This window comes from Corythoichthys intestinalis, chromosome 14, assembly GCF_030265065.1.
Source record: "Corythoichthys intestinalis isolate RoL2023-P3 chromosome 14, ASM3026506v1, whole genome shotgun sequence".
Taxonomy (NCBI): domain Eukaryota; kingdom Metazoa; phylum Chordata; class Actinopteri; order Syngnathiformes; family Syngnathidae; genus Corythoichthys; species Corythoichthys intestinalis.
The window spans coordinates 16,832,941-16,856,835 of NC_080408.1; the positions used below are offsets into that span (position 1 = coordinate 16,832,941).

Consider the following 23,895-nt stretch of genomic DNA (forward strand, 5'->3'; position numbering starts at 1 on the left):
CGCCGGTGAAAATGGCTGGGAGTGAATGAGTTAATGCCCATGATAGTGTCATGTCATAATTATGACGGTTTTATGGGAGTCTTATGACGCCGCTTTCAAATAAAGTGTTACTTATTAACCCAATAAATCGACAAATAAGCTGCACTGGACTATAAGCCGCAGGATTCAAAATGAGGGAAAAAAGTAGGGGCCTATAGTCTGAAAATTACGGTAATTGCCTGCTATTGACAACGCCATTTTGACTGGGAGGGGGCGAATTGATGAATGAGACTGTGGACACAAAACTGAGCCAAGTGCAGTAATGGACGCACTCGATTAAACGAATCCCAAATTTCTGGTTATAGGGTGCCGATGTCATAATAAAAGCATGCGATTCTGTATGAACAGTATAAATGAGCAACAATGTTCCTGTCTGGCAGAACAACCCCGCGGACCGTACACTTTGCTGTACATCACGTTGAAATAATTAGATGGATTTATAACAGCATGAGCATGAGTCTGCTTTCATTCGATACATAAAGCTTGAAAACTTTGAACAAATTAAAAAAGAAAAAAAAAGAAAAATCAGACAATAAAGAGCCAATTTTTAATAATCACTTTTGGCTTTAATGATTACAATCCAAAACATTTGTACATTTTCAACTTTAGAAAATGGATGATGTTTTTTTGTTGTTGTTTTGATTACTACTATTTGGCTGACACTTACTACTATATGGAAACAAATTAAATGCACCAGAAGAAATGTCCGCTTTCTCGAGTTAAATAATTTCATGACCACATGAAGGGAAAAAGGCTTTTTCTGATATACGCATTGTGATAAAATTCATGAAGACCACTCGTCTCGCTGCCACACCAAACACACTAAAAGGAAAACATGGATGACAATACTGATAAATAATAGGATCCAAAATCATGGCAAATATACAGGACCCAGCGTAGGGAGGAGAAGTGGCGTTAGCTAGCCTTCAAGTAAAACGGGATATCCCAGTGCAGTGCAGTTGTCCTCTGTGTCTCTGTGTGTGTGTGTATGCGTGTGTATAGTCACGTCAGGTGTGTCCTCCTTCTACATGACAGTGCATGAAGTCTTGCCGGGCTGTGCTCCGCCCTCCATCTTCTCAGCCTCAAGGATCATCCTGCGGAAAACCTCCACAGCCGTCTGCACACACAGTGGCAAACATTAAGCCTTTCTTTTTGTTTTGCATTCAAAAGGAATGATACCAATTTGTGGCATGAGTAACTGTTTCCATGCCAAATCCCAGGATAGTAGCATCCTAGCTAAGCAGTGTTGTTTTTGGCAGCCCTTTTAATTTTTGTCTTAGTCCGGGGGCCGTTTACATGATGACTCTCAGAGAATACGAAACATTTTAAATTTGCTTTTATATGGTTCCGTCTCCATTCGAACAATGCCGCAATTCCGCATGAAAACGATGTAGTATTCATGCCAGGCCGTAGGGGGCACTGCAGATTTTGAAGGCGACAGCCAATGATTCACTTTGACCCCAACAAGCTCCTCAGCCCGCAATGGCTTTTGCTCCAAAAGGCACAAAAATGGAAACATTCAATATATTTAAATCAATTATCTTCATGTCACAGTCACCATGTAAACTGCCCTTTAGTCTTTATTTTGTGGCACGCCAGACCCACTTAGAGTGTTTGTTGCCAAAAAGCTCAATCTTGGTCCCACACAAAAATACGCAACTGGGATCGTGTGCGTTGGGCAGATGAGACCAAGATTGAGCTTTTTGTCAACAAACACTCTAAGTGGGTCTGGCATGCCACGAAAGATGCGTATGCTGAAAAGCACCTCATACCCACTGTGAAGTATGGGGGGTGGGTCAGTGATGCTGTGGGGCTGTTTCGCTTCCAAAGGCCCTGGGAACCTTGTTAGGGTGCATGGCATGATGAATGCTTTGAAATACCAGGACATTTTAAATCAAAATCTGTTGCCCTCTGCCCGAAAGCTGAAGATGGGTCGTCACTGGGTCTTTCAGCAAGACAATGACCCTAAACATATGGCAAAATCTACACAGAAATGGTTCACCAGACACAAAATCAACCTCCTTCTATGGCCATCTCAGTCCCCAGACCTTGTTTTGTTGGCAAAAGGGGGTTGTACAAAGTATTAACACTAGGGGTGCTAATAATTGTGACACACATTATTTTATGTCAAATAACTTTTTCTTTATGTGGGATGTTTTTTCCCCACTGAATGAATGCACTTGTTTTGAAGGTTGGATTTTTCTCTTTTTTTCCATTAAAGGTCCCATATTATTTGAATTAAAAAAAAAAAAAACATTATTAGAAGCTAAAAAACACATCTTTTTCAGGGGTGCCAATAATTATGGAGGGCACTGTATTTTTAATTAGTCCGTTTTACCCCGGAAACCCCTGTTTACAGACGTTGCACAACTGCTTTTGTTTCAGCCTAGCCAAAAAAATGAAGGTAATTTATCGTATCTATGATTCGAAATGTCTGTCATTTTTAGCTTAGAATCACTAATTGATGTCTAATATTTTGTTTAAAAAAAAAAACAAAACTTTAAAACAGTATTTACTCGCATATTTAAAACAAATTACATCACAATGAAAAAATTGGCGTCTGTAAAAATGTCATGGATATCTACCTCATAACTAGCAGTGCAACGGTTTGCGGATCAAAGCCGAACCATACGGTTCGCCCTGTACGGTTCAATACGCCTTTATGAAGTGCGCCTTTTCGGTTTTGCAATTAATTTACTCCGAACGCTTGTGGAATGAATTGGTCGAGCTGTGTTCCTGTGTGTGACGTGAAGCACAGCTGTGGAGAAATTCCCACCCCGCAACTAAACGTCCGATCACTGTCAAGCACACGTGTGATAGAAGCAGAGTAACGCCCGCTCTCGCTTACGAGCGAAGTGAAAGTGAAACAAGAAAGAAAACAATAAGCTATGTCGAGCGGAGGAGTGGAGAGACCGAATTTTGAGGAAACACAGACTACTTTCAAATCGGCGGTGTGGCAACATTTCGGTTTCCCCGTGGACTACAATGCGGAGAGAGAGAAAATATTGAAAAAAAATAAAAATAAAAAAAAAATTTGCAAGCATTGCTAAGCGCTTGTTCCCTATGCGAATGGAAACACTTATAACATGACTTCGGCATCTCAGCTGGCATCACCCACCAATAGAGGTGGGAATCTTTGGGCACCTAACGATCCGATTACGATTCAGAGGCTACGATTCGATTAGAAATCGATTATTGATGAACCCCCGCCCCTGCTATTAGCTGCTTTTAATGTTTTGTACATTAGTTACAAAAAGTGTAAAAAATTTTTTTTTTAAAAAGCCTTGCAGGCTTAAATAAACGACAATTTCAGTATCAAGTTAACAGTTAAAAACAATAAATAATATTCTCAAATTCCCATTCAGTATCAGCAGCTTTAAACTACATTCAATTCATTTAATGTTGTGAATCAACCGTTAAAGTTGTTAAAATTGCTCCCGTTATTCCATAATTTCCCTTGTGTCTACTTTCGACATGTGAAAGTTTAAAACTATTTTAAAGATAGATTCAAGTCAACATTTTGCCGATTTAGGAGTATTTTAGATAAAAAGTTAATTAGGTTCGCTTGGGAAGGTTCGCTACAACAGCCTTGCAGGGAAGTCTACTGCTTTAAGATTGCGGCCGTTTACTAACGCCCGCATCTAGCTTTTTGTACATGTCCTGCTAACGCCACCGAGTCTATATTGCATCTAGTCCTATATATATATGATATCTACCGTACCATTATGTTGACGTACTTTGTAGCAGCTGTCGGCAGCAGTCAGGTATGTTGTTGTTTTTTTATCTCGCGGCATGAGTTGAGCTAGCCTGGTACACCAGACTCAACGCTGTTCCAGCTATTGAGTCTGGCCACCATTCCCACGGAAAGAATTTCCAGGGCGGAGCAAGCCACAGCAAACAGACAGCGGAGTGGACCAATCAGCGACGAGCAGACGTGACGTTAGTAAAATGGCGACGGCAGGACGAGGGACTTGGCGCACGGAAGTAAACATACGAAGAGAGCGGAGTTTATTCGACATGGCTAGCGCGAGACAGACTGTTATCAGTGACTCGTGTCCATGTGTTTTTGGTCATTTAAAACTGATTTTACCGTGGATTGGAACATATTCTCGGCTCTGCCGTTCACAATCTGTGTTGTTGAAGAGACGACTTTCGACGCGCAAGAGTGACGTTGCTTGTGAAGAACACGTCACACAAATAAACGAATCTGATTTGTCGATTGATTTTGTATCTGCTCGAAAAGGCCGTTAATGGGATGGTTCCCAGACTATTTCTCTCAGTGTTTGAAAAATACAGGGAGAATAGTCTGGCAGAGCCAGGCTAGAGTTGAGCTAGACCCATGAGTTGAGCATTTGAGTTACCCGAGGGGCCGGGTAAAGACAGGCATGATGTTTAGCTACTCTCGCTCCGTTCCTCATTGCGTCCTGAAGACCGCGCGGCGCGCAGAGTGTGTTTTACTTCCGCTTTACTTTACATATTTCAATAATCGGAATTTGGATGTTTGTGAATCGTTCACGAATCTTCCACGGCCGAATCGCGAATAATCTAAGAATCAGAAATTTCGCACACCTCTACCCACCAATGTCACTTTCTCAGAGCAGGACAACCCCGAAGATGACCCCGGTGAAAACACACGGCAGGCTTCGTTAATTTATTTGCAACGCTTGACCCGCGTTACATTGTTCCCTCGTGGACATATTTCTCCAACAATGTAATCCCCGACATTGATGAAATGGCACGCAAAGCCATTGAAGATGATTTCGCTAAAGTACATAGTTTCGCACTGACCACTGATAGTTGGACGTCCCGTGCTACAGAGTGCTACTACCTAACTGTGACGGTCCACTATAACAAGTTGTACGGTCTCTGCGTAATTTGTACAAGTGAGCACTGATTCTTAAATATGTACGCCATACGTTACGTTCAAAATCTGTACGTTTTTCCTACGTTTTTTTTCCTCCATTCGGATTTTGTCACCGTTTCGGCAACAAGGCAATGTGCGTTAATAAGTTGGTTGAATGATGCGAGAAAAGTCAGGAACACGGAGAGGGAAGAGTGTTTTTTGTGATGCTGTAGCAAACGTGATGCTAGGCTAGGTGTCTCCAGGATTTCCTGACTGTAGCCGACAGCCTACAATCTACGCCTAGATATCTCATGCATATAGAACTACATGCGAAATGACAGACTCGGTAGTGTTAGGAAACAGCCATCATTTTACAGCAGTAAACTTCTCAGAAAGGCTCTGTTGTAGTGAACCTTCCTAGCGAACCTAAGTAACTTTTTATCTAAAATACCCCTAAATTGGCAAAATCTTATCTTTAAATGATGAAACAGTTTTAAAATGTTCACATGTCGAAAGTAGACGGAAGGGAACTAATGCAAAAACGGGAGCAATTTTATCAACTTTAACGGTTGACTCACAACATTAAATGACCTCCAAACATAGCAAAGGTTACTATGTTTTTGTTTTGTTTTTTAAAAAAAAAAGAAAAAAAAAACATGAAAGGTAACACCACTTACTTTGCCAAGTAACTTTTTTACTACTGTGTGTGTATTTCAGTAGTCAGTCACTACACTAGCCAAAGAGCTAAGAAGCATTTTAACAGTCGAAAATGTTTACATTTGAAGTGTTTATTTCATTTTCTTAAAAGCAAAATAAAGGCAGTTTTTTTTTTTCAAAAAAATGCAAAACCGAAACCGAACCGAAACCGTGATCCCAAAACCAAGGTTCAAACCGAACCTTGGGCTAACTGAACTGTTGCACTCCTACTGGTAACTATCGCTTAATTGTATTTTTTTTCCGTTATTGTCGCATTTCCCCCAATATTTTAGATGATGAATAATCGATCCAAACAAAGACAATTTGAAAAAAAAAAAAAAAAAAAGTTTAAAAGGGTAAATATATGAAAATCTCGATTACTCCTTACCCTCCTTGACCCTTCCTATATTACCATGTTTCACCCATAAAATCCCCCAAAAATCCAGCTGTGGCCATTCACAGCTGTGTCTTTTGACACTCAGTGATACATGCTACATAGAGTTTTTGGATCGAAAAGAGGTAAGTACACGACAATATCTCGTTAAAATCGTGGTGTCTTTAATTATGCTCTTGCGTGCTCTCACCTCCTGTTAGGGTTTTGCTTTTTAATTTTTTTTTTTTAAATGCCCTCCAGTTAAAATTTTTTCTTCCACTAGAAAATTGAGATTTTAAGCTTTCCAATGATTTTACATGTATATCGGACAATTTTGAAATTTGGCCAAAAAGGGGGTCTAAGAGTGAAACTTCAAGTCACTTGAATGTTTTCGGCCATATTCTCTTCTTACCTGGTTCTCTTTGGCCGAGGATTCCATGAAGGCAGCGTTCCAGGAGTCTGCTAATGCTTTGCCCTCCTCGCAGCTGATTACTCTGGAACAAAAGGATAGCACAGCCACAATGTTATACGCAAATGCCTTCACCTATGCAAAAACAGTTTGATGACATACCTTTCCATGTGCAGATCGTTCTTATTTCCAACCAGCATAATGGGGACTCTGCCGCAAGGGGGAAGAAAAGTGACACATTTTCATGCCTTTTTGGAATACGCTTGCATTAAAACAAGATGACGTGGCACTCACTGCACTTTCCCCACCATGTCCAGCAGTTTTTCATGGATAACCTGGACCACTTCGAAACTGCAAGACAAAATTGCTGAATGAGTCATTTTGCAACATGCTATCTAGCGCTGATGGAAGTCAAATGTACCTTTTATTGGATGTAACGGAATAGACCAGGATGTAGCCATTGATGTCTATGGAGTACGTCTGTGGGAAAATGGAGTACTCGTCCTGTGGAGATGCGAATACAGGTAGTCCTCGGGTTACGAAAGAATTCCGTTCCTATGCTGGCGACGTAACCCGGATTTCCATATAGTTTAGAATTAACCCATCCAAAAAGGCCAAAAGTATTTTATGTTGTTTAATGATGGAGGATGTACTGCCCTCTGGTGGTTGAGTTGGGTCTGGCTGGACTGTCGCCTTGTATTTTTGAGAAGCAGACTCAGAAGTCTGACATTGATAAAGCTGAATTCTAATTTGGCCCACATAAGGCTGTAAGTTGTTTCAGCTAATTTATGTTTGTGTATGCATTTGTAATTAAGTTTACAGCTACAGTTTGTGGAGTTACGTGTGAGCGGTGTGCTATGAGAACTGTAAATACGTTAGCATTCATAGCATTTAAGCTAGCTGACTTTTGTAAGGCAAATCAGGCTAATTTAATCTACTAAATTTAAATATTGATCAGACTCGATGGATGTTTGAACACCAATTGTTATGTGTCAAGTGTTTGATTCAATGCATGTCGTTCTAAACATAAATGTACATCGGTGGATTACAGCTTTACAAATTGTCAAAAGAGACGGAAGTAAAAAGCTTCAAAAAGCACAATTGCCTTTTTTGCTGTCTGTGAACAACTTCACGTTTAGTGAGGACAGAACACGTCAAACTAATAAAGTAAAAAAATAAGATACATATAAGGTACAATAAGGTACTGTTTATGCGATTAAAAAAAAAAAAAAACGACAGGAGAAAAAATGGCAGACGAGACTCTTGCATCGTAAAGTCGAAATCGCGTAAATCGAGTATGTCGCAACCCTCGGACAAACTGTATAACTTTTTTCTTATTAAAAAACAACAATTACTGGCCAAATATTAGGACGTTTTACGCAGAATATGTTTCAATAGCATGAAATACATAGCTAAACTCGATGAAACACATTGACTTGATTTTTAAATTTTTTTTAGCACATTTTATACATTTTAACACATTTTTAAAAAATCAGTTTCTGAATACAATGTGAGGGGGAAACTAACAATTTTTGTCTATGGGCTTGACACAACTAAGTTCTTTCTTTTAATTGGATATTAACCCACGTTCATGCAAAAAATACACACCTTTTTCTGCCAAATAAAATAATTAGGACTTTTTTTTAATCGAAAAACTTTCTTCCAGGCATAGTACAATCCTAGTTGAGGGACTAATAAGTTAATCACTGTTAACCAATCTTTTCAGGAAATACATATATATATATATATTTAGAAAAACACATTGTTGGAGTATCTGTGCATACATGTTAACATGTATTAACATGTATTTATGTCTTCTTTATTCTATGCTTCCACACAGTCAGTCATCAGATAGCTAACTCCTGTTTAGTCAGCCTTCCTGGGCCATGAAGCCCCCATGTACTGTATGTCGGTGTGCTACCCTGCACCCTTCCCCGATCCTTTTGTCCCCTAAATAAAGTTGAGAGGCAGGCTACTGTAGCTCAGAGCAAGCTCGGTGTTGCAGAGCCAAGCAACTTTCAGTGAGAAAGACCACACCCACTCCACAGTCTGTTTCTCACCAATATTAGTTAAGCTAAACTCAACACACATACAGTTGTATGAAAAAGTATCTGAGCCTTTTGGAATTTCTCACATTTCTGCATAAAATCACCATCAAATGCGATCTGATCTTTATCAAAATCACACAGATGAAAAAACAGTGTCTGCTTAACTAAAACCACCATACATTTATAGGTTTTTCATATTTTAATGAGGATAGTTTGCAAACAATGACAGAATATGGGAAAAGAAGTAAGTGAACCATAACGTTTAACATTTTGTGCCCCCCCCCCCCCCCCCCCTTTGGCAGCAATAACTTCAACCAGACGTTTCCTGTAGCTGCAGATCAGTCTGGCACATCGATCAGGACTAATCCTGTCCCATTCTTCTCTACAAAACTTCTGTAGTTCAGTCAGATTCCTGAAATGTCTGGCATGAATCGCTGTCTCTACGTCTTGCCACAGCATCTCAATGGGGTTCAAGTCTGGACTTTGACTTGGCCACTCCCGAACTTGTATTTTGTTCCTCTGGAACCATACTGAAGTTGATATACTTCTGTGTTTTGGATCATTGTCTTGTTGCAGCATCCATCCTCATTTTAGCTTCAACTGTCTGACAGAGGCCTCAGGTTTTCCTGCAAAACATCCTGATAACTTTTGAATTCTTTCTTCCGGTAATGATTGCAAATTGTTCAGGCCCTGAGGTAGCAAAACAGCCCCAAATCATGATGCTCCCTCCACCATGCATCACGGTGGGGATGAGGTGTTGATGTTGGTAAGCTGTTCCATTTTTCCTCCACACATGATGTTGTGTGTTACTCACGAACAATTCAACTTTGGTTTAATCAATCCACAAAATATTTTGCCAAAACATCTATGGACTGTCCAAGTGCCTTTTTGCGAACATTAAACGAGCAACAATGTTGTTTTTAGACAGCAGTGGCTTCCTCCATGGAGTCCTCTCATGAACATCATTGTTTGCCACATTTTTACATATAGCTGATGTATGCAGAGATATTGGACTTTGCCAGTGATTTCTTTAGCAGTCTTTAGTAGACACTCTTGAGTTCTTTTTAACCTCTCTGAGTATTCTGCGCTGAACTCTTGGCGTCATCTTTGTTGGACGGCTACTCCTTGGGAGAGAAGCAACAGTGCCATTCTCTCTCCATTCATACCCAACTTCTCTGACTGTCGATTGATGAACATCCAGACTTTTCGAGATGGTTTTGTATCCTTTCTCGGCTTTATACAAATCAACAATCCTTGATCACAGGTCTTCAGACAGCTCTTTTGACCGAGCCATGATGCACAATGGTTCTCATGAAGACAATTCTTACCAGGTGTGTGTTTTATAGTGGGCAGGGCAGCTTTAAACCACCTGTCAGTGATTGGGCACACACCTGACTTAAATTATCTGGTAAAAATTGGTTTCAATTGCTCTTTAAGTCTCCTTAGGCAGAGGGTTCACATACTTACTTTTACCTGTTCTGTCATTGTTTGCATACTATCCTCCATTAAAATATGAAAACCTATAAATGTTTGGGTGGTTTTAGTTAAAGCAGACACTGTTTTTTGAACTTGGGACTCCAATTAAACCACCGACCAAGAAATTAAGGATTCTCTTGTACTTAAATTGTACTTCTCTTAAAAGAAAATAAATGTCCCAGATGTTCTTCTCTGAAAAGTTCCTTGACCAACTTTGTACAGATATATATATATATTTTTTAAAGAAAAAAAAGCATTTTCCAAATGAGGACTTTATTTCTTCGTGTTTCAATTTAAAAAAAAAAAAAAAAAAAAACAGAAGAAAGAAATATTCACAGAATATTCTGACTTTCAGTTATTTTTTTTATGTAACATTACATCAATTAATCATGAAAAATAATAAAATTTGTATGCAAGAAAAAAGTGAAACCTGTCCTGCTGTGTCCACCAGCTGAAGATGATACTCCTGTCCGTTTATCGTGATCATTTTAGTAAACGCTGCAAACGGAAGAAGAAGAAGAAGAAGAAAACACATAAGAAAGTGACACATAACCACAGTATCTTCTTCAACAGTAAATACACTACACGCTCTTCGGAGCAGATCCATCCTGAGCAGGTTCATCGAGTGCAGGAACACGTCGATCGATATTGTGCCTACTGATACGCCTTGCAAAGAATGCTGACATTTCACTTTTACCCTTAACTGCTCGCAAATTATTTATGGAGGCACGCCGCAAGATTGCCAGACACCAGGCACAGGAAAAGCGACGAGGCCTTCGGGCAAAGTATGGAATCTCTGGAGTGTCTGTAACATATGTGGGATTGTGAGTAATTTGACTGACAGTGCTCAAGTTGTCCTCCTATGGAAAGTATACTTTTTTCAAGACTTTTATACAGATAGCTGCTCATCATTCAAATGCAATTAATCACATAAAACTTCAGTTATCTGCCTAGTTAAGAACATGTTTGTATGACCCTTAAACTACATGATCCCACTCTTACACTGGGTTTCTATACCTATGACTTGGTAATTCGGTTGAATGGAGAGACACGATTTTCAAGCGACACTCTTAAAAACGCTGTCATTGCAAAGCCGAAAGCTAAGCAGAGCTGTTGTCTAAGCAAAGATTAGGCTTCCTCAAGATTTAGTACACCTTTGGACAATTCTCAGCAATAAACGTACTGTATGTGTGTTATCACTAGTGGGACATGGGCTCACTCTAGTGGTCAATGAAGGATTCACTGTTACAAGTGTTTAAACTGTATGTCATAATGGTTTCAACTTAAGATGTCCCGGGTCCGATCACGTCATTGTCAAAGTAATGGAATCGGCAAAAAAACATCGGACATGCCTTTTTTTAATATACATACAGTATATTTTTTAATTAAATTCTTTTCTAATTGTATTTAACGTTACAAGCCACGTTTACATGGAGCCAAATATTCCAATTACAATCGGAATATTTGTTCAAACCGAATAAATGTGTTCCATATAAACACCTCATTCGGAATGAACAGGCCCAAACCGAATGGAATTTCATTCCGTCTCACAGGGGTGGAATATTCCTTTTCCCAAACCGATTAGAAGTAAAATTATATCATGTAAACAGGGAAGCGGAATGGTGTCTGGTTGCGTTCTTTCTGCGCATGCTCCGTACTGACGTGGTGACGTGACTTGGTGACGTAAGTAACGTCACTTGCAACATGGCTTCCAAGCACACGCACAGCGCACCCACACAACTTTTTAAATGAACGGCGTGTCATTCTGAAGTTTTGTTTCCACTCGAAAAGTTAAAACAGCAGCTGATCTGACGATCGATCTCCATGTTTTGCAACGTGACGCTTTGTTTTGATTAATCTGCGCATGTCAGACGGCAGTTGTCAAACGTCCTTTCGGAATAAAGGCAGTCACATGTAAACGCTGGATCGGAATAGATGAAGTGACATGTAAACAGCTGATGTGAAATTTCCATTCGGAATGATTTGAATCGGTATGAATAAAAGTCAGCATGTAAATGTGGCTACAGACAAAATGTCTTACACTCATCTAGAGTCTTTAGTTTCGGCTTAAAGTAGGGCTATCAAATTTATCGCGTTAACGGCGGTAATTAATTTTTAAAAAATTAATCACGTTAAAATATTTAACGCAATTAACGCATGCGCTGCTCGACCTACTCACGCATTGTCGCGTTCAATCTATAATGGCGCCGTTTTACCTCTATATAGAGCTAAAAGACAGCGTAAAATGAGTAGAGTGAATTTGGCAGTCTTTGGAGCCATTTGTTAATTGGCTAAAGCCTTACAATCCCTCTCTCAACAATTAGAAATATTGTGGGAAGCAATGTGGGGAAGCAAGGTAGTAGTTTATCTTTTTCTTAACACCCTATGTTATTTCCCAATGCAGAGAAGATATATCAATTGGTCCCACTACGCACAGTCATGGTTGCACTTCCCATCATGCATTTGGGCAGAACAGTTAAATGGCTACAGTATCATTTACTGAAAGCTCAACAAATACACTAGATGGCAATATTTAGTCACAATATACAAAGTCACATTTATCCTTTAAAAATTACAAGTCTATCCGTGGATCCCTCATCTTGAGGATTTATTGTCATAATAAACAAATACAGTACTTATGTACTGTATGTTGAATGTATATATTCGTCCGAGTTTTATTCATTTTTTTTCTTAATGCATTGCCAAAATGTATATGATCGGGAAAAATTATTGGGAATGATTGGAATTGAATCGGGAGCAAAAAAAAGCAATCGGATCGGGAAAAATCGGGATCGGCAGATACTCAAACTAAAACGATCGGGATCGGATCGGAAGCAAAAAAACATGATCGGAACAACCCTAGTTTAAACCTTTAAAACCAGAAGCATATATTTTCAATACTTTGCAGTTGTGGTGAACCTCTAAGTACAATGCAATTAATGGAATATTTCAAACAAACGTAGGTCCATATTTTTTTCTTTTTTTTTAACAAGTTTTGAGTGATGAGATGACAGGACTTAAGGCATGACACATACTTATAACTGCTTTGTCATTGGCTATTGCATAGCATCTCCCTTGCATTCAACTGGCTAAGATGGACCTCTACTGTATGTGTATGTGTATCCTTGCGTCCTATTCATTCGCCCCTCAGGCCATGAGGTGTTTTGACAGCTTTACGTGAGTGTATTAACTTTTATTTTTGGCTCTATTCTTTTGTTTTTATATTATGGACAACACTCATTTTATGTTTATTGTGCATTAATCTAATTTTAACATGGATTTGTTACATGTTTTGTGGCATTTTTATGCTTTGTAAACGATTTATGTCTGAATTTTGGGGGACTTGGAACAGATTAGGGCATTTACATGGAAAACGCGTCTCTACTTATGGAATTTTCAGTTTACGAGACTATTTCCAGAAACGATTAAATTCATAAGTAGACGTAGCACTAGAGGTGGAAATCTTCAGGCACTTAACGATTTGATTACGATTCAGAGGCTCCGATTCAATTTTAAATCGATTATTTTAAGATGGATTCAAGTCAAGATTTTGCCGCGTAAGAATCGGAAATTACGCACGTCTCTACGTAGCACTGTATTAGTTCTTATTATTGACAGTATTTAAAAGTGTTGTGGCCTGCTCCTTGTGTCTTGACCATGGCCATTTATAAAACTGAAACTGTAGGGGCACAAGTAAAATATTTAGGAGAACTCAATGTGACTCTTAAAGATTGAAGTACATACTAGAGATGCACGATAATTATCGGTCCGATAATTATCGGTCCGATAATAGGAATTATGACGTCATCACAATAAATCCGATAACAATATATATTAAAGGGGACTAATAATAATATTTTTGGCACGGTGTCGGATTGGGATGTGTGCCTTTATTTCAACTCCTGTTTTGCCAATATGCAAAGTTTTGTTACTGTTTTAGAGGCCGTATTTTTCCTTCACTAAGTTAGAAACCTTACTATGCCAATTAGCAAATGTTTGCATTTTACAGTGTTATGTTTGCAAGTTCTTGAGAGGTCTTTTGGTTATTGATAGGCTTGCTGTTCCATAATGTCCATGTTAAGAAAGTTGTTTCATGGACCAAGACGACAAAAGTCTCCTCTCCTGTTGCACCAAATGTTTTATCTGCTGACAAAGCACAATACCTGTTGGGTTTATGTTTGTTTTAGATCTGTGCTCTTTGTTCAGGGGAACACATCATCAATAATATTGACTGATTGATTGTGATTAACTCAAATTATATCTATTTGAAGAAAATAATATGGGCACTTTATTTGAACTCAAAACTGTTCTTGTGTTTGTTTTGGTTATTATAATAATGTTCATGTCATCATGAAATTCTGGTTCGGCCAACGGCAAGTCTATGCTGAATCAATCATTTTGACCTACAGGTGTTCAAAAACTCAGGTGATTATACATTGAAAAATTATTATATATATATATATATTATCGGTCATCGTATCGGTATCGGCCTTGAGGAGTAGGAAGTTATCGATATCGGTTTCGAAAAACTGATATCGTGCACCCCGAGTACATACTCACATTTTCACTATATGACTGATGAACATTTTAACAGCCCACTGGTGCGAAATTATAGCATCACCAATAACTGTGCTTAACTCAATAATAACAAACACAAATCAGATCATTTACTGGTTGCACATGCACAAACAGTTGAAAAATTTACTTGTACTTACTAAATGTAATATATATATACTGGACTGTCTCAGGAAATTAGAATACACAATATTCTAATTTTTTGAGACAGTCCTGTGTATATATACAGGACGGTCTCAGGAAATTAGAATACACAATATTCTAATTTCCTGAGACAGTCAGGAAATTAGAATATTGTGTATTCTAATTTTCTGAGACAGTCCAGTATATATATATATAATTTGCCAACTTAAAGCAAATTTTCAACTGGATATAGTTGATGGCAAATAGGAGAAAAGAATTACAGCATGATCCTTACTGTTTTCTATTGTCGGGTCATAGGAGTCGACAAACTGTCCCTCAACAAACTGAATGGTCAAAGAGGACTTTCCTGTAAAAGAAGAAAAGATCATATGAGCATCATCACAAATGTATGACTGTTAAAGACACAATGATCTATGGCCTGGAGACAGTGGACAACACATTAACCAGGTTAGATAGGATAAGAAATTAGCTGATCAGAATGAGAATAAAGGTTAGATGTTTTGGAGAAAATAATAAAGAGAGAAGACTTCAAGGCAAGTCCAGAAGAGAGCTAATGAGTACAGTTGTAGAAGGTTGATGAAGATGGAGCTGCTAGATAAGAAAATCTAGAGGACGACCTAATAGAAGGTTTGTAGATGTAGTGATGAAGATATGTGGGAAGTTCATGTTTGAAAGGCGGATTCTGAAGATCGACACAATACATAGAAAAAGATTTAATGCTGTGTTAACAAGAGGTGTGTGAAATTTCAGATTCTTAGATTATTCGCAATTTGGCAGTGGAAGATTCGACAACGATTCACAAACATCCAAATTCCGATTATTGAAATATGCCAAGTAAAGCAAAACTAAAACAGTCAGCGCGGTCTTAGGGACGCAATGAGGAACAGACTGAGAGTAAACATTACGCTCAACTCATGCCGCTAGATAAAAAAAAAAACAATAATACCGTACTGCGACTATGGTAGATATCACATGAATATAGAACTACATGCGAAATGAAAGACTCAGTAGCGTTAGCACATGTATAGAAAACTAGATGCGAAATGACGGACTCGCCGGCGTTAGTAAACCGCCGCCATCTTAAAGCAGTAGACTTCTTCGTAAGGCCGTTGAAGCGAACCTTCCGAGCAAACCTAATTAACTTTTTATCTAAAATACTCCTAAATCGGCAACATCTTTACTAGAATCTATCTTTAAATGATGACACTGTTTTAAAACGTTTACATGTCGGAATAGCGGGAGCAATTTTACCAACTTGTACGGTTGATTCACAAGATTAAATTAATTGAATGTAGTTTAAATCTGCTGATACAGAATGGGGACTTCAATATTTTATTTTCTGTTTTGAACAGTTAACTTCATACTTAAATAGTAGTTTATTTAAGCCTGAGAGAATGTTTGTACAATTTTTGTAACTAATGTACGAGACATTAAAAGCAGCTAATAGTTGGGTGGTGTCATCAATAATCCATTTATAATCCAATTGTAGCCTCTGAATCGTTATTGTAATTGAATCGTTAGGTGCCCCAAGATTCCCGCCTTCTAGTGTTAACCCCAAACTGGACAAGCCAAAAGGCAAATAAGAGAGCGGTAGTTCCCACTTTTAGGGGAACTTCTTACTTGGTATGAAACAAGTACAACAACAGCATTTCCCCAGATAGCCACCACAATACTATTGAATGCCATGACCCAATGGGTAGAGACTAGAGATAGACCGATTATCGGCAGGGACGATTATTGATGCCGATATTTGACGTATATCAGTATCTGCCTTTTTTTAATCCGACTTTTTAACGTTTTTTTAACGCCAATTTTTAAACTTTTACTGCAAATTAAAATCGGCTCCAAACACTGGTCATTGGTCCCTCTAACTACTAATAATCGGTATCGTATCAGTCCTGAATGACCCATATCGGTCGATCTCTACTAGAGACTTTGAATCTATTAGACACTGGACCCTCATTTACAGTATAGTTCATTCAATAGGAGCCTGTGTTGATAAACATACCATTAGATGCCTCACCTTATAATTGTATTTTCTCAAATATTAGCAGCTGCTCTGTTAGAGACCCTGCCAAAAGGATTTGATATTTTGTGAAATATTGGCCTCTGCTGTTTGACTAATTAATATATTTCATGTGCTCCTAAATGTTGATTCTTTAAAATCTCTAAATGATTTAATTCAAAACACGCAATGATATAATTACTGTAGTGCCTCAAATATTGCCTTGGCTACTACAGATATCCTGCTACACGTACTGCCCCCCCCATACAGCTTCAGCACTAATAGATGCTACTGTATATATATCCCAATTGTGGCATATTTCATGAAATACTGTTTTTTTCCTCAATTGGACTCCAGTCCTCAATTACCATACAGTATTTCCAATAGTCCCCTCTAAGAGAGGGATGAATGATGGTAATTAGCATGGTACTAAAGCAAAGATAAAGAAAACATGGAAGGGTGAGAGGATGGAACATGGATGCAGAAAGCAACTCGCTGCCATTTTTATGATCTCCACCCATACACAAACAAAACTCATCCCCAAACCTGAAACCTGAGCACTGGCCTTGAAACCCTTATTCGAAATTTTAACCTTTATTTAAAAACCCTAAACCTGAGTTGAAACCCTACATTTGGTACTGTGATCATGCAGTGGTTCTTAACCTTTGCTAAAGGTACAAAACGCCACGAGTTTCACTGGTGCATTTACCGAACCCCTTCGGAATTTCATAATAAAGCCTTTTTTTCTTCTTCTCAAATTCAAAACCTAGCAAGCTAAGGGAATTCCTGTTCAAATTTCTTCCAGATTTCAAATTTACATGACATAATTTTGCCTTTAGCTGTTGATTTTCACGGTAGCAAATTAAACTCATTTCATTTCACACTGTTCTTTTCTTCGTTTTCATGTCTACATTCTCATTTTATTGTCACATCCTTGCATCATACTATTTTCATGGCGTAAAATGACGCAATTAAAAAAAAAAAATCATCTACGCAGTTCACGCTGTCTGTAGGTCTGTTATACTTGCTCATACCAAGTGTCAGTCAACCTTCCACTTAGCAAACTGATTTTTCCTCCCAATAGCTAGATGGCTAGCAGTTGAAAGAAATGGAATAAAGCCTGTAAAATAAAATGCGTCTAAAACGCCACTTTGCCTAGATTTAGTCAGCGTACAAAATAGAACTATACAATCCTTAACCTTCACCGAATCCGAGGCTTACTGACCTAGTACTGCAACGATTAACCGATTAACTCGAGTATTTGATTAGAAAAAAATATTCAAATTAAATGTTATTGCTTTGAGTATTCGTTTATAAAGGAGCGTTGTAATGGTGTATTTTGAAAGTGTTTGCATTTAGTTTTATTGATTAGGGTGGATACACTGCCCTCTGGTCTGCCTCATTTTGCATGGCTGACTCCAACTGCTCCCTGTTAAGACCAACGTAAGCTAAGTTTTTGTTTGAGCCCATGTTTTTTATGCATTCATAATTTAGCTTAAAAGTATATTTAGCCTTTTAATGTGGGAATATATGTCTGAACTATTTGTTATGAGCATTGTAAAAAAAAAAAAGTTAGCATTTTATAGCATTTAAGCTAGCGGACTTTTGCTATGTAAGTTAGCCAATTGCTCTTTTGTTGTACATAGATATATATATTTTTTTATACCGTTTAAGGCTCAGCTCAGGTATTTTAATTTTTTATGTTCCTTGTCCGCAGTGGCGCCTCCAGAAATTGTTCATAGGGGTGGCCTGACGGGGCCACTTAAAATCTTGAGGTGGCACACCAAAACTAAAAGCCATAATTTCAGGTTTTTATTATGTTGTTGCAGTAAAAGGCCAGAAGAAAACTATCAGAAAGACTTAAGGACACACCTACTGACATACTTTGGTGTATTGTGCTATATTTAATGTTACTAATAATTTAATGTGCATAGTCCATAACAGTAGTCAACATTTTGAGTTCCACAGCTACTACAATCGGACATTATACTGCAGCGGCGCTGGAAGTCACTCACAGCTTTTTTAGTTTTTCCCATCCAAAAAGAGGCGTTTTGGTCCAAATTTGTCATGATTGCGCATTTTCTCCATACATGCTTGATAGTTTGCGTACTACTACTACTAGGCTACTACAAAGGCAGCGTTCTATTACAGTGTGTGTTGGAGTTTTTGTACTGGAAATAAAAGCGCCCATGTACTATAATGCAATTCCCTGCAGCTAGACGCCAACTACACATGAACACATTTGAAAAATAAAAGGTCCAATAAGCCTCGGTTTAACACCAGGGGGTGCCGCAGCACCCTCAACACACCACTTCTCGTGCCACTGTTATACTGGGGTGGCCACTAAGGTGGCCAAAAAATGTATAGGAGGGGCCGTGGCCACCACCTGGTGGCGCCATTGCTTGTCCGATTAGTCGATTATTCAAACAAACTAGGTCATTGATTAATCGACTACTAAAACAATCGATAGCTACAGCCCTATACTCACCGAACCCCTGGGATTCCATCGAACCCCAGTTAAGAACCAATGGTGACCATGTCTTGATACCAATTTAACTAAACAGTTTAATGTCTGAAGTAGTGCTGCAACGATTAATCAATTAACTCGAGTATTCGATTAGAAAAAAATATTTGAATTAAATTTTGTTGCTTGGAGTATTCGTTTAATTAAAGTAGCGTTGTCATGGTTTATTTTGAAAGTGTTTGCATTTTGTTTTATTGATTAGGGTTGATACGCTGCCCTCTGGTCTGCCTCATTTTACATGGCCTGATCCAACTGCTCCCTGTTAAGACCAACGTTAGCTAAGTTTTTGTTTAAGCTAATGTTTTTTAATGCATTCGTAATTCAGTTTATAGGAATATTTAGCCGTTTTTTTGTGGGAATATGTGTCGGAACCATTTGCTAAGAGCATTGTAAAAAAAAGTTAGCATTTTATAGCATTCAAGCTAGCAGACTTTTGCTATGTAAGTTAGCCAATTTTTCTTTTGTTGTACATAGATCCTCATTTATTTATTTATTTTTTATACCGTTTGAGGCTCGGCTCAGGTATTTTAATTTTTCATGTTCCTTATCCAATTATTCGAACTAACTAGTTCATCGATTAATTGACTCCTAAAATAATCGATAGCTGCAGCCCTAGTCTGAAGCTTCTTTAGAAATGCATTTACATTGATTGATTGTTTACCTAGTTTTAAAGCTCTACCTGTATAATGGTCAACCGTATTTTTGCAGTACTTATTTAGGTACACTATGTACCATAATAAACGCCAGACCCATCCGAGTAAATGTAGGTTGCCCTAGCTCTGGCTACTGCATGAATATGACTAATATTTGGCAATGTTAGAAAAACGGAAGCGCCAAACCCACTACACACGGAATATTTAAGCATCTTTCAAGCTGGGCCTCCATCTTTTAACCGCATCCAAACTGCGCTCGTTTGCCTTGCTAGCTGTGACATATATTAATTAGTCAAATCCGTACACTCGTCGCGCATTACCGTCGGGGGTGTGGTTACGAGCAGACATGTTGTCATTCCACAGTGAAAGTATGTCGAAAATGTTGACGGTTTTAAGGCGGGGGGCTGGTGAGGGAGCCGCCTTAACCTGATGGAGGGATGCTGCGAGTACCCAGGGCCCGCTACAGCCTAACCCCAGCCGAAACGGCCCACAAACGGGGAGGACTAACAATTCTCGTCGTGGACCGACTCTCACCTACAGATCGGTAGCCGAGGATGGCGAGCTTTCGTGATTTAGGCTGCGGCATGTCTCGCTCTGGTTATCGCATCGAGTCCTCGGGGTTCGACCGCAACCTCCAACCGGAATGGCACCCGAATCCCAAGGAGCGCGGCGACAGGCACATACAGCCCCAGTCCTTACACTCGCCGTTGTCCTCCGCACTCTTCCGCCGAGGTTTGACGCCCACAGCCCGGGGGAATATACGGAGTTTATTTCAGGTCATACGCGGGAGGCTTGGAGTAGCTTTGGGTTTGCAATAACTGCGTCACTCCCCTTCGCATTGAAATGTATTAGTAATTAGTAGTCCGCTTCGATTGGGTAAATACCGAAAGAAGGCGTGCTTCAAGTGCGGTTGTAAGGCTACGATTGGACAACGCGGCTGTTCGTCATAAAATAGCGGTACGGGTCGAGGATGTGATTGGTCGAGGTGAGCATCGTGACGCGCCCGAGGAGTTGTTCACATTTAGGGGTCAAAATGGGATGCCGATACAAGAAGTGCCTGGTTGTGGCTCCCCATTTTGTAATGAAGATTTTATGTTCATGTTGAAACACACGTACATACAAAAAGTGCTAATATGACGGTTAAGATTTATCTGATTTTTTTAGAAATGAAAAAAATTAGCATAAAGGGTTAGTCCTCAAAATGCTATATGTATATGGTGGAAAACACAGACAAGACTGAAAAAGCAGTTTCTGCTCTTGCACTCCTCTTTCAATGAAACTGCTGTATTTTTAAGCCAAAACAACTGTTGTGTTTGATAGAACAATATGTCAATATGCTGCCATTGCAGATTCATGGCTCATTAAGCCCCCGAACTATTTTTAATTTGTCTGTTTTACCCTGGAACCCCCCGTTTACGTTTCAATCCAACCATAAAGCTAAGGTAATTAATTATATTTAGTATTCAAAATGTCTGTCATTTTCAGCTTAGAATAATTAATTTATGTCTAATATTTCGTTAAAAACAAAAAAAACTTTAAAAAATGATTCACTCGCATATTTTAAACTTTTAAACAAATGACATCACAATGACAAAAATGGTGTCTGTAAAAAGTCACGGATGTATACCTCATAACTATCGCTTAATTGTATTTTTTTGTTACTGTCGCATATTCTCTGATATGTTAGATGATAAATAATTGATCCAAACACAGAAAAATTGGGGAAAAAAGGTTTAAAAGGGTAAATATATGAAAAAGAAAATCTCGACAACTCCTTGATGTCTGCGATTTCTGCATCTCGACCCTTGTTAGATTACCATGGTTCACCCATAAATTCCCCCAAAAATCCTGCTGTGGCCATTCACAGCTGTGTCTTGACACTCGGTGATACATTCTACATGGAGTTTTTGGATCGAAACAAGGTAAGTATGCGATAATATCTTGTTAAAGTAATGGCGTCTGTAATTCTGCTCTCGCGTGCTCTCACCTCCAGATAGGTTTATGCTGTTAATTTTTTTTTTTTTTTTTTTTTTAATGCCCTCGTCTTCAAAAATTTTCTTCCCCCAGAATATATCCAATGACATATCACACATGTATATCGGACAGTTTTGAAATTTGGCCAAATTAGGGGTTTCAGAGCGGAACTTCAGGTCACCTGAGTGTTTCCCGCCATAAATATTTTTTTCTAACTACAAAAAAAAAAAAAAATAGTTAAATTTTTTTAAATATTATATTTATATATATATTTATATTAATATTTTAATATTTCAAAGCTAAAAAAATTTTTTTTTAAATTTTGTTTCCATTTTATCCATAGTATTGCATTTTATAATTATTTTATTAAATGTAAAAGATTTTTTAAAAGAAATTTTATAATTGATCCTTCTTAAATCAATTTATGCATGTCAAAATTCAAATGATTCTATTTCAAATAAGTGAGTTGTTGTAATATTTTTTAGTTTTTTTTTTTCCCTAGTTAAAAAAGAGCTACTAAAACACTTTTTTTTGCGCCTCCCAAAAAACAACAACAACAACACAACAAAAACGATTTAATAAAAAACTACATGTATAGGTGATTTTGTTAAAAATATTGTTTTTATCGTTATCAGTAGTCAAATAAGTGTCAGAGCAGAATTCTGATTCCTTGAATAGAATATAAAATGTCTTTATTGTCATTGTCAACAACGGAACATTGTCAACAACGAAATTGGACGTGGCACTCCAGCATAAACATATGTAATCAATAAAATAAAATACATAAATAGGAAAATATATGTCATTATTAGCTGTTGAAATAGTGAAGGAGCAGAGGTGGAGTATTTTACTAAAATAGATTTGCTTTTTTGACCAATTTATTATTCCTTAAATGTGGACAAGCCACCCCACCAAAAGGGAAAAAAATAAAGCAAGTGTGTGGTCATGATATATAATAGCCAGTAGATGTCCCTATTGTATCACAAATTGCAACTATAACCCACTCAACACCGGCTTCAAGCTATTATACTGTATAAACTGTAGATTTCCATGACAACCCCATGTCCTAATTACTGTTTACTTCCTCCTTAGTACTATCTAATAACAAGCCAGACTCAGCCAAAGCCTCTTTAACACCAGACCACAAGAACCTCAAGCATATCAATCAGGCAGCCCTTACACACAAACACCGATCCTTTCAGCTGATAGCGTGACGTCCTTTAAACTAAAACAACTGCTTCTTAATATAACTGTGGGTTGGAAAAGCGAGCCGCAGGCATGCAACAATGGCGTAGGAAGTGAGGCCACAATTAGTGGGTTAAGCCCACAGGCGGATGGTGGAATTCCAGGCAAAGGTGGTGAGAGGATGGCATTCCTCTTTTGGCATTTACTTACAAGACATGCCTAATGTTCTTAATGTCACTTCCCAAACACTAAATTCTAAAACAAAGTAGTCTCCCTGGACCTTTTACTGTACCAATTAATCACCAAAATATGCAGGCCTATCGTCAGTTAGTCTTAAGTGTTTTTTCAGCACACACTTTTCAGCAAACGGTGGAAGAAATCATTATGTCAGCAGATAAGCATTTGTTCACTATGACATTGGGTGTCAAACATTGGATGGGGAAGGCTGTTGGGGTACCTAAAATCACCACATCCACTAAATGATGACCAGGAATAGGTCACATTGGTAATAATGGCTGGGGATTAACTTCTGCTGACAGGGGCCGACAATAAATACCCCATCCCTTGTTCATGCAACAGGTGTGTGACAAGATAGTTTCACTTTAATAAAACGGCTTAAAACAAGCTTTTGTAAAATAATACATTAAGCTCTTTGCGATGGAGAGGCTTTCCATTATGGCACAGACAATGAGGGTGGTTTCAAAGAAGAACATTTTAACACGTTTGAATCCAAATTTAGTCGGCTACATCAAATTACACTAAAAACACAATCAGGCTATTATGTTCTCCAGCTGATGAAAAAAAAAACTCGTTGCGTGGTCCATTATGTCAAGTAATGTCGGCGAACCAACCAATTCAAGACATACAAGCAAATGTTTTGGGTTTTTAATCCTGCTTGACACCCAACCCAACTTTGTTTCACAGCTATATTTTCTCTGCTGGCTGGTGATG

The 23,895-nt window shown here is 38.4% G+C and overlaps 1 protein-coding gene across 1 annotated transcript; it reads right to left on the reverse strand.

Moving 5' to 3' along the window:
• Positions 1 to 567: 567 nt before the first annotated feature.
• rheb (Ras homolog, mTORC1 binding) lies at positions 568 to 20,628 on the reverse strand. Its single transcript, XM_057858286.1, has 8 exons — positions 20,320 to 20,628; positions 14,878 to 14,949; positions 10,315 to 10,382; positions 6,782 to 6,864; positions 6,655 to 6,711; positions 6,523 to 6,570; positions 6,364 to 6,445; positions 568 to 1,156 (listed from the first exon to the last, which is right to left on the reverse strand). Exons 1-8 carry the CDS (start codon positions 20,369 to 20,371, stop codon positions 1,064 to 1,066), a joined length of 555 nt encoding a protein of 184 aa, XP_057714269.1. The 5' UTR covers positions 20,372 to 20,628; the 3' UTR covers positions 568 to 1,063.
• Positions 20,629 to 23,895: the final 3,267 nt, after the last annotated feature.

What these genes read in the sequence shown, in the direction of transcription:
- rheb (XM_057858286.1), bottom strand. Translation starts at nt 20,371, where the DNA reads ATGCCGCAGCCTAAATCACGAAAGCTCGCCATCCTCGGCTACCGATCT. An exon ending in GACATGGTGGGGAAAGTGCA is followed by an intron (nt 6,571 to 6,654) that starts GTGAGTGCCACG and finishes CCCTTGCGGCAG; the next exon opens with AGTCCCCATTATGCTGGTTG. An exon ending in AACGATCTGCACATGGAAAG is followed by an intron (nt 6,446 to 6,522) that starts GTATGTCATCAA and finishes CTTTTGTTCCAG; the next exon opens with AGTAATCAGCTGCGAGGAGG.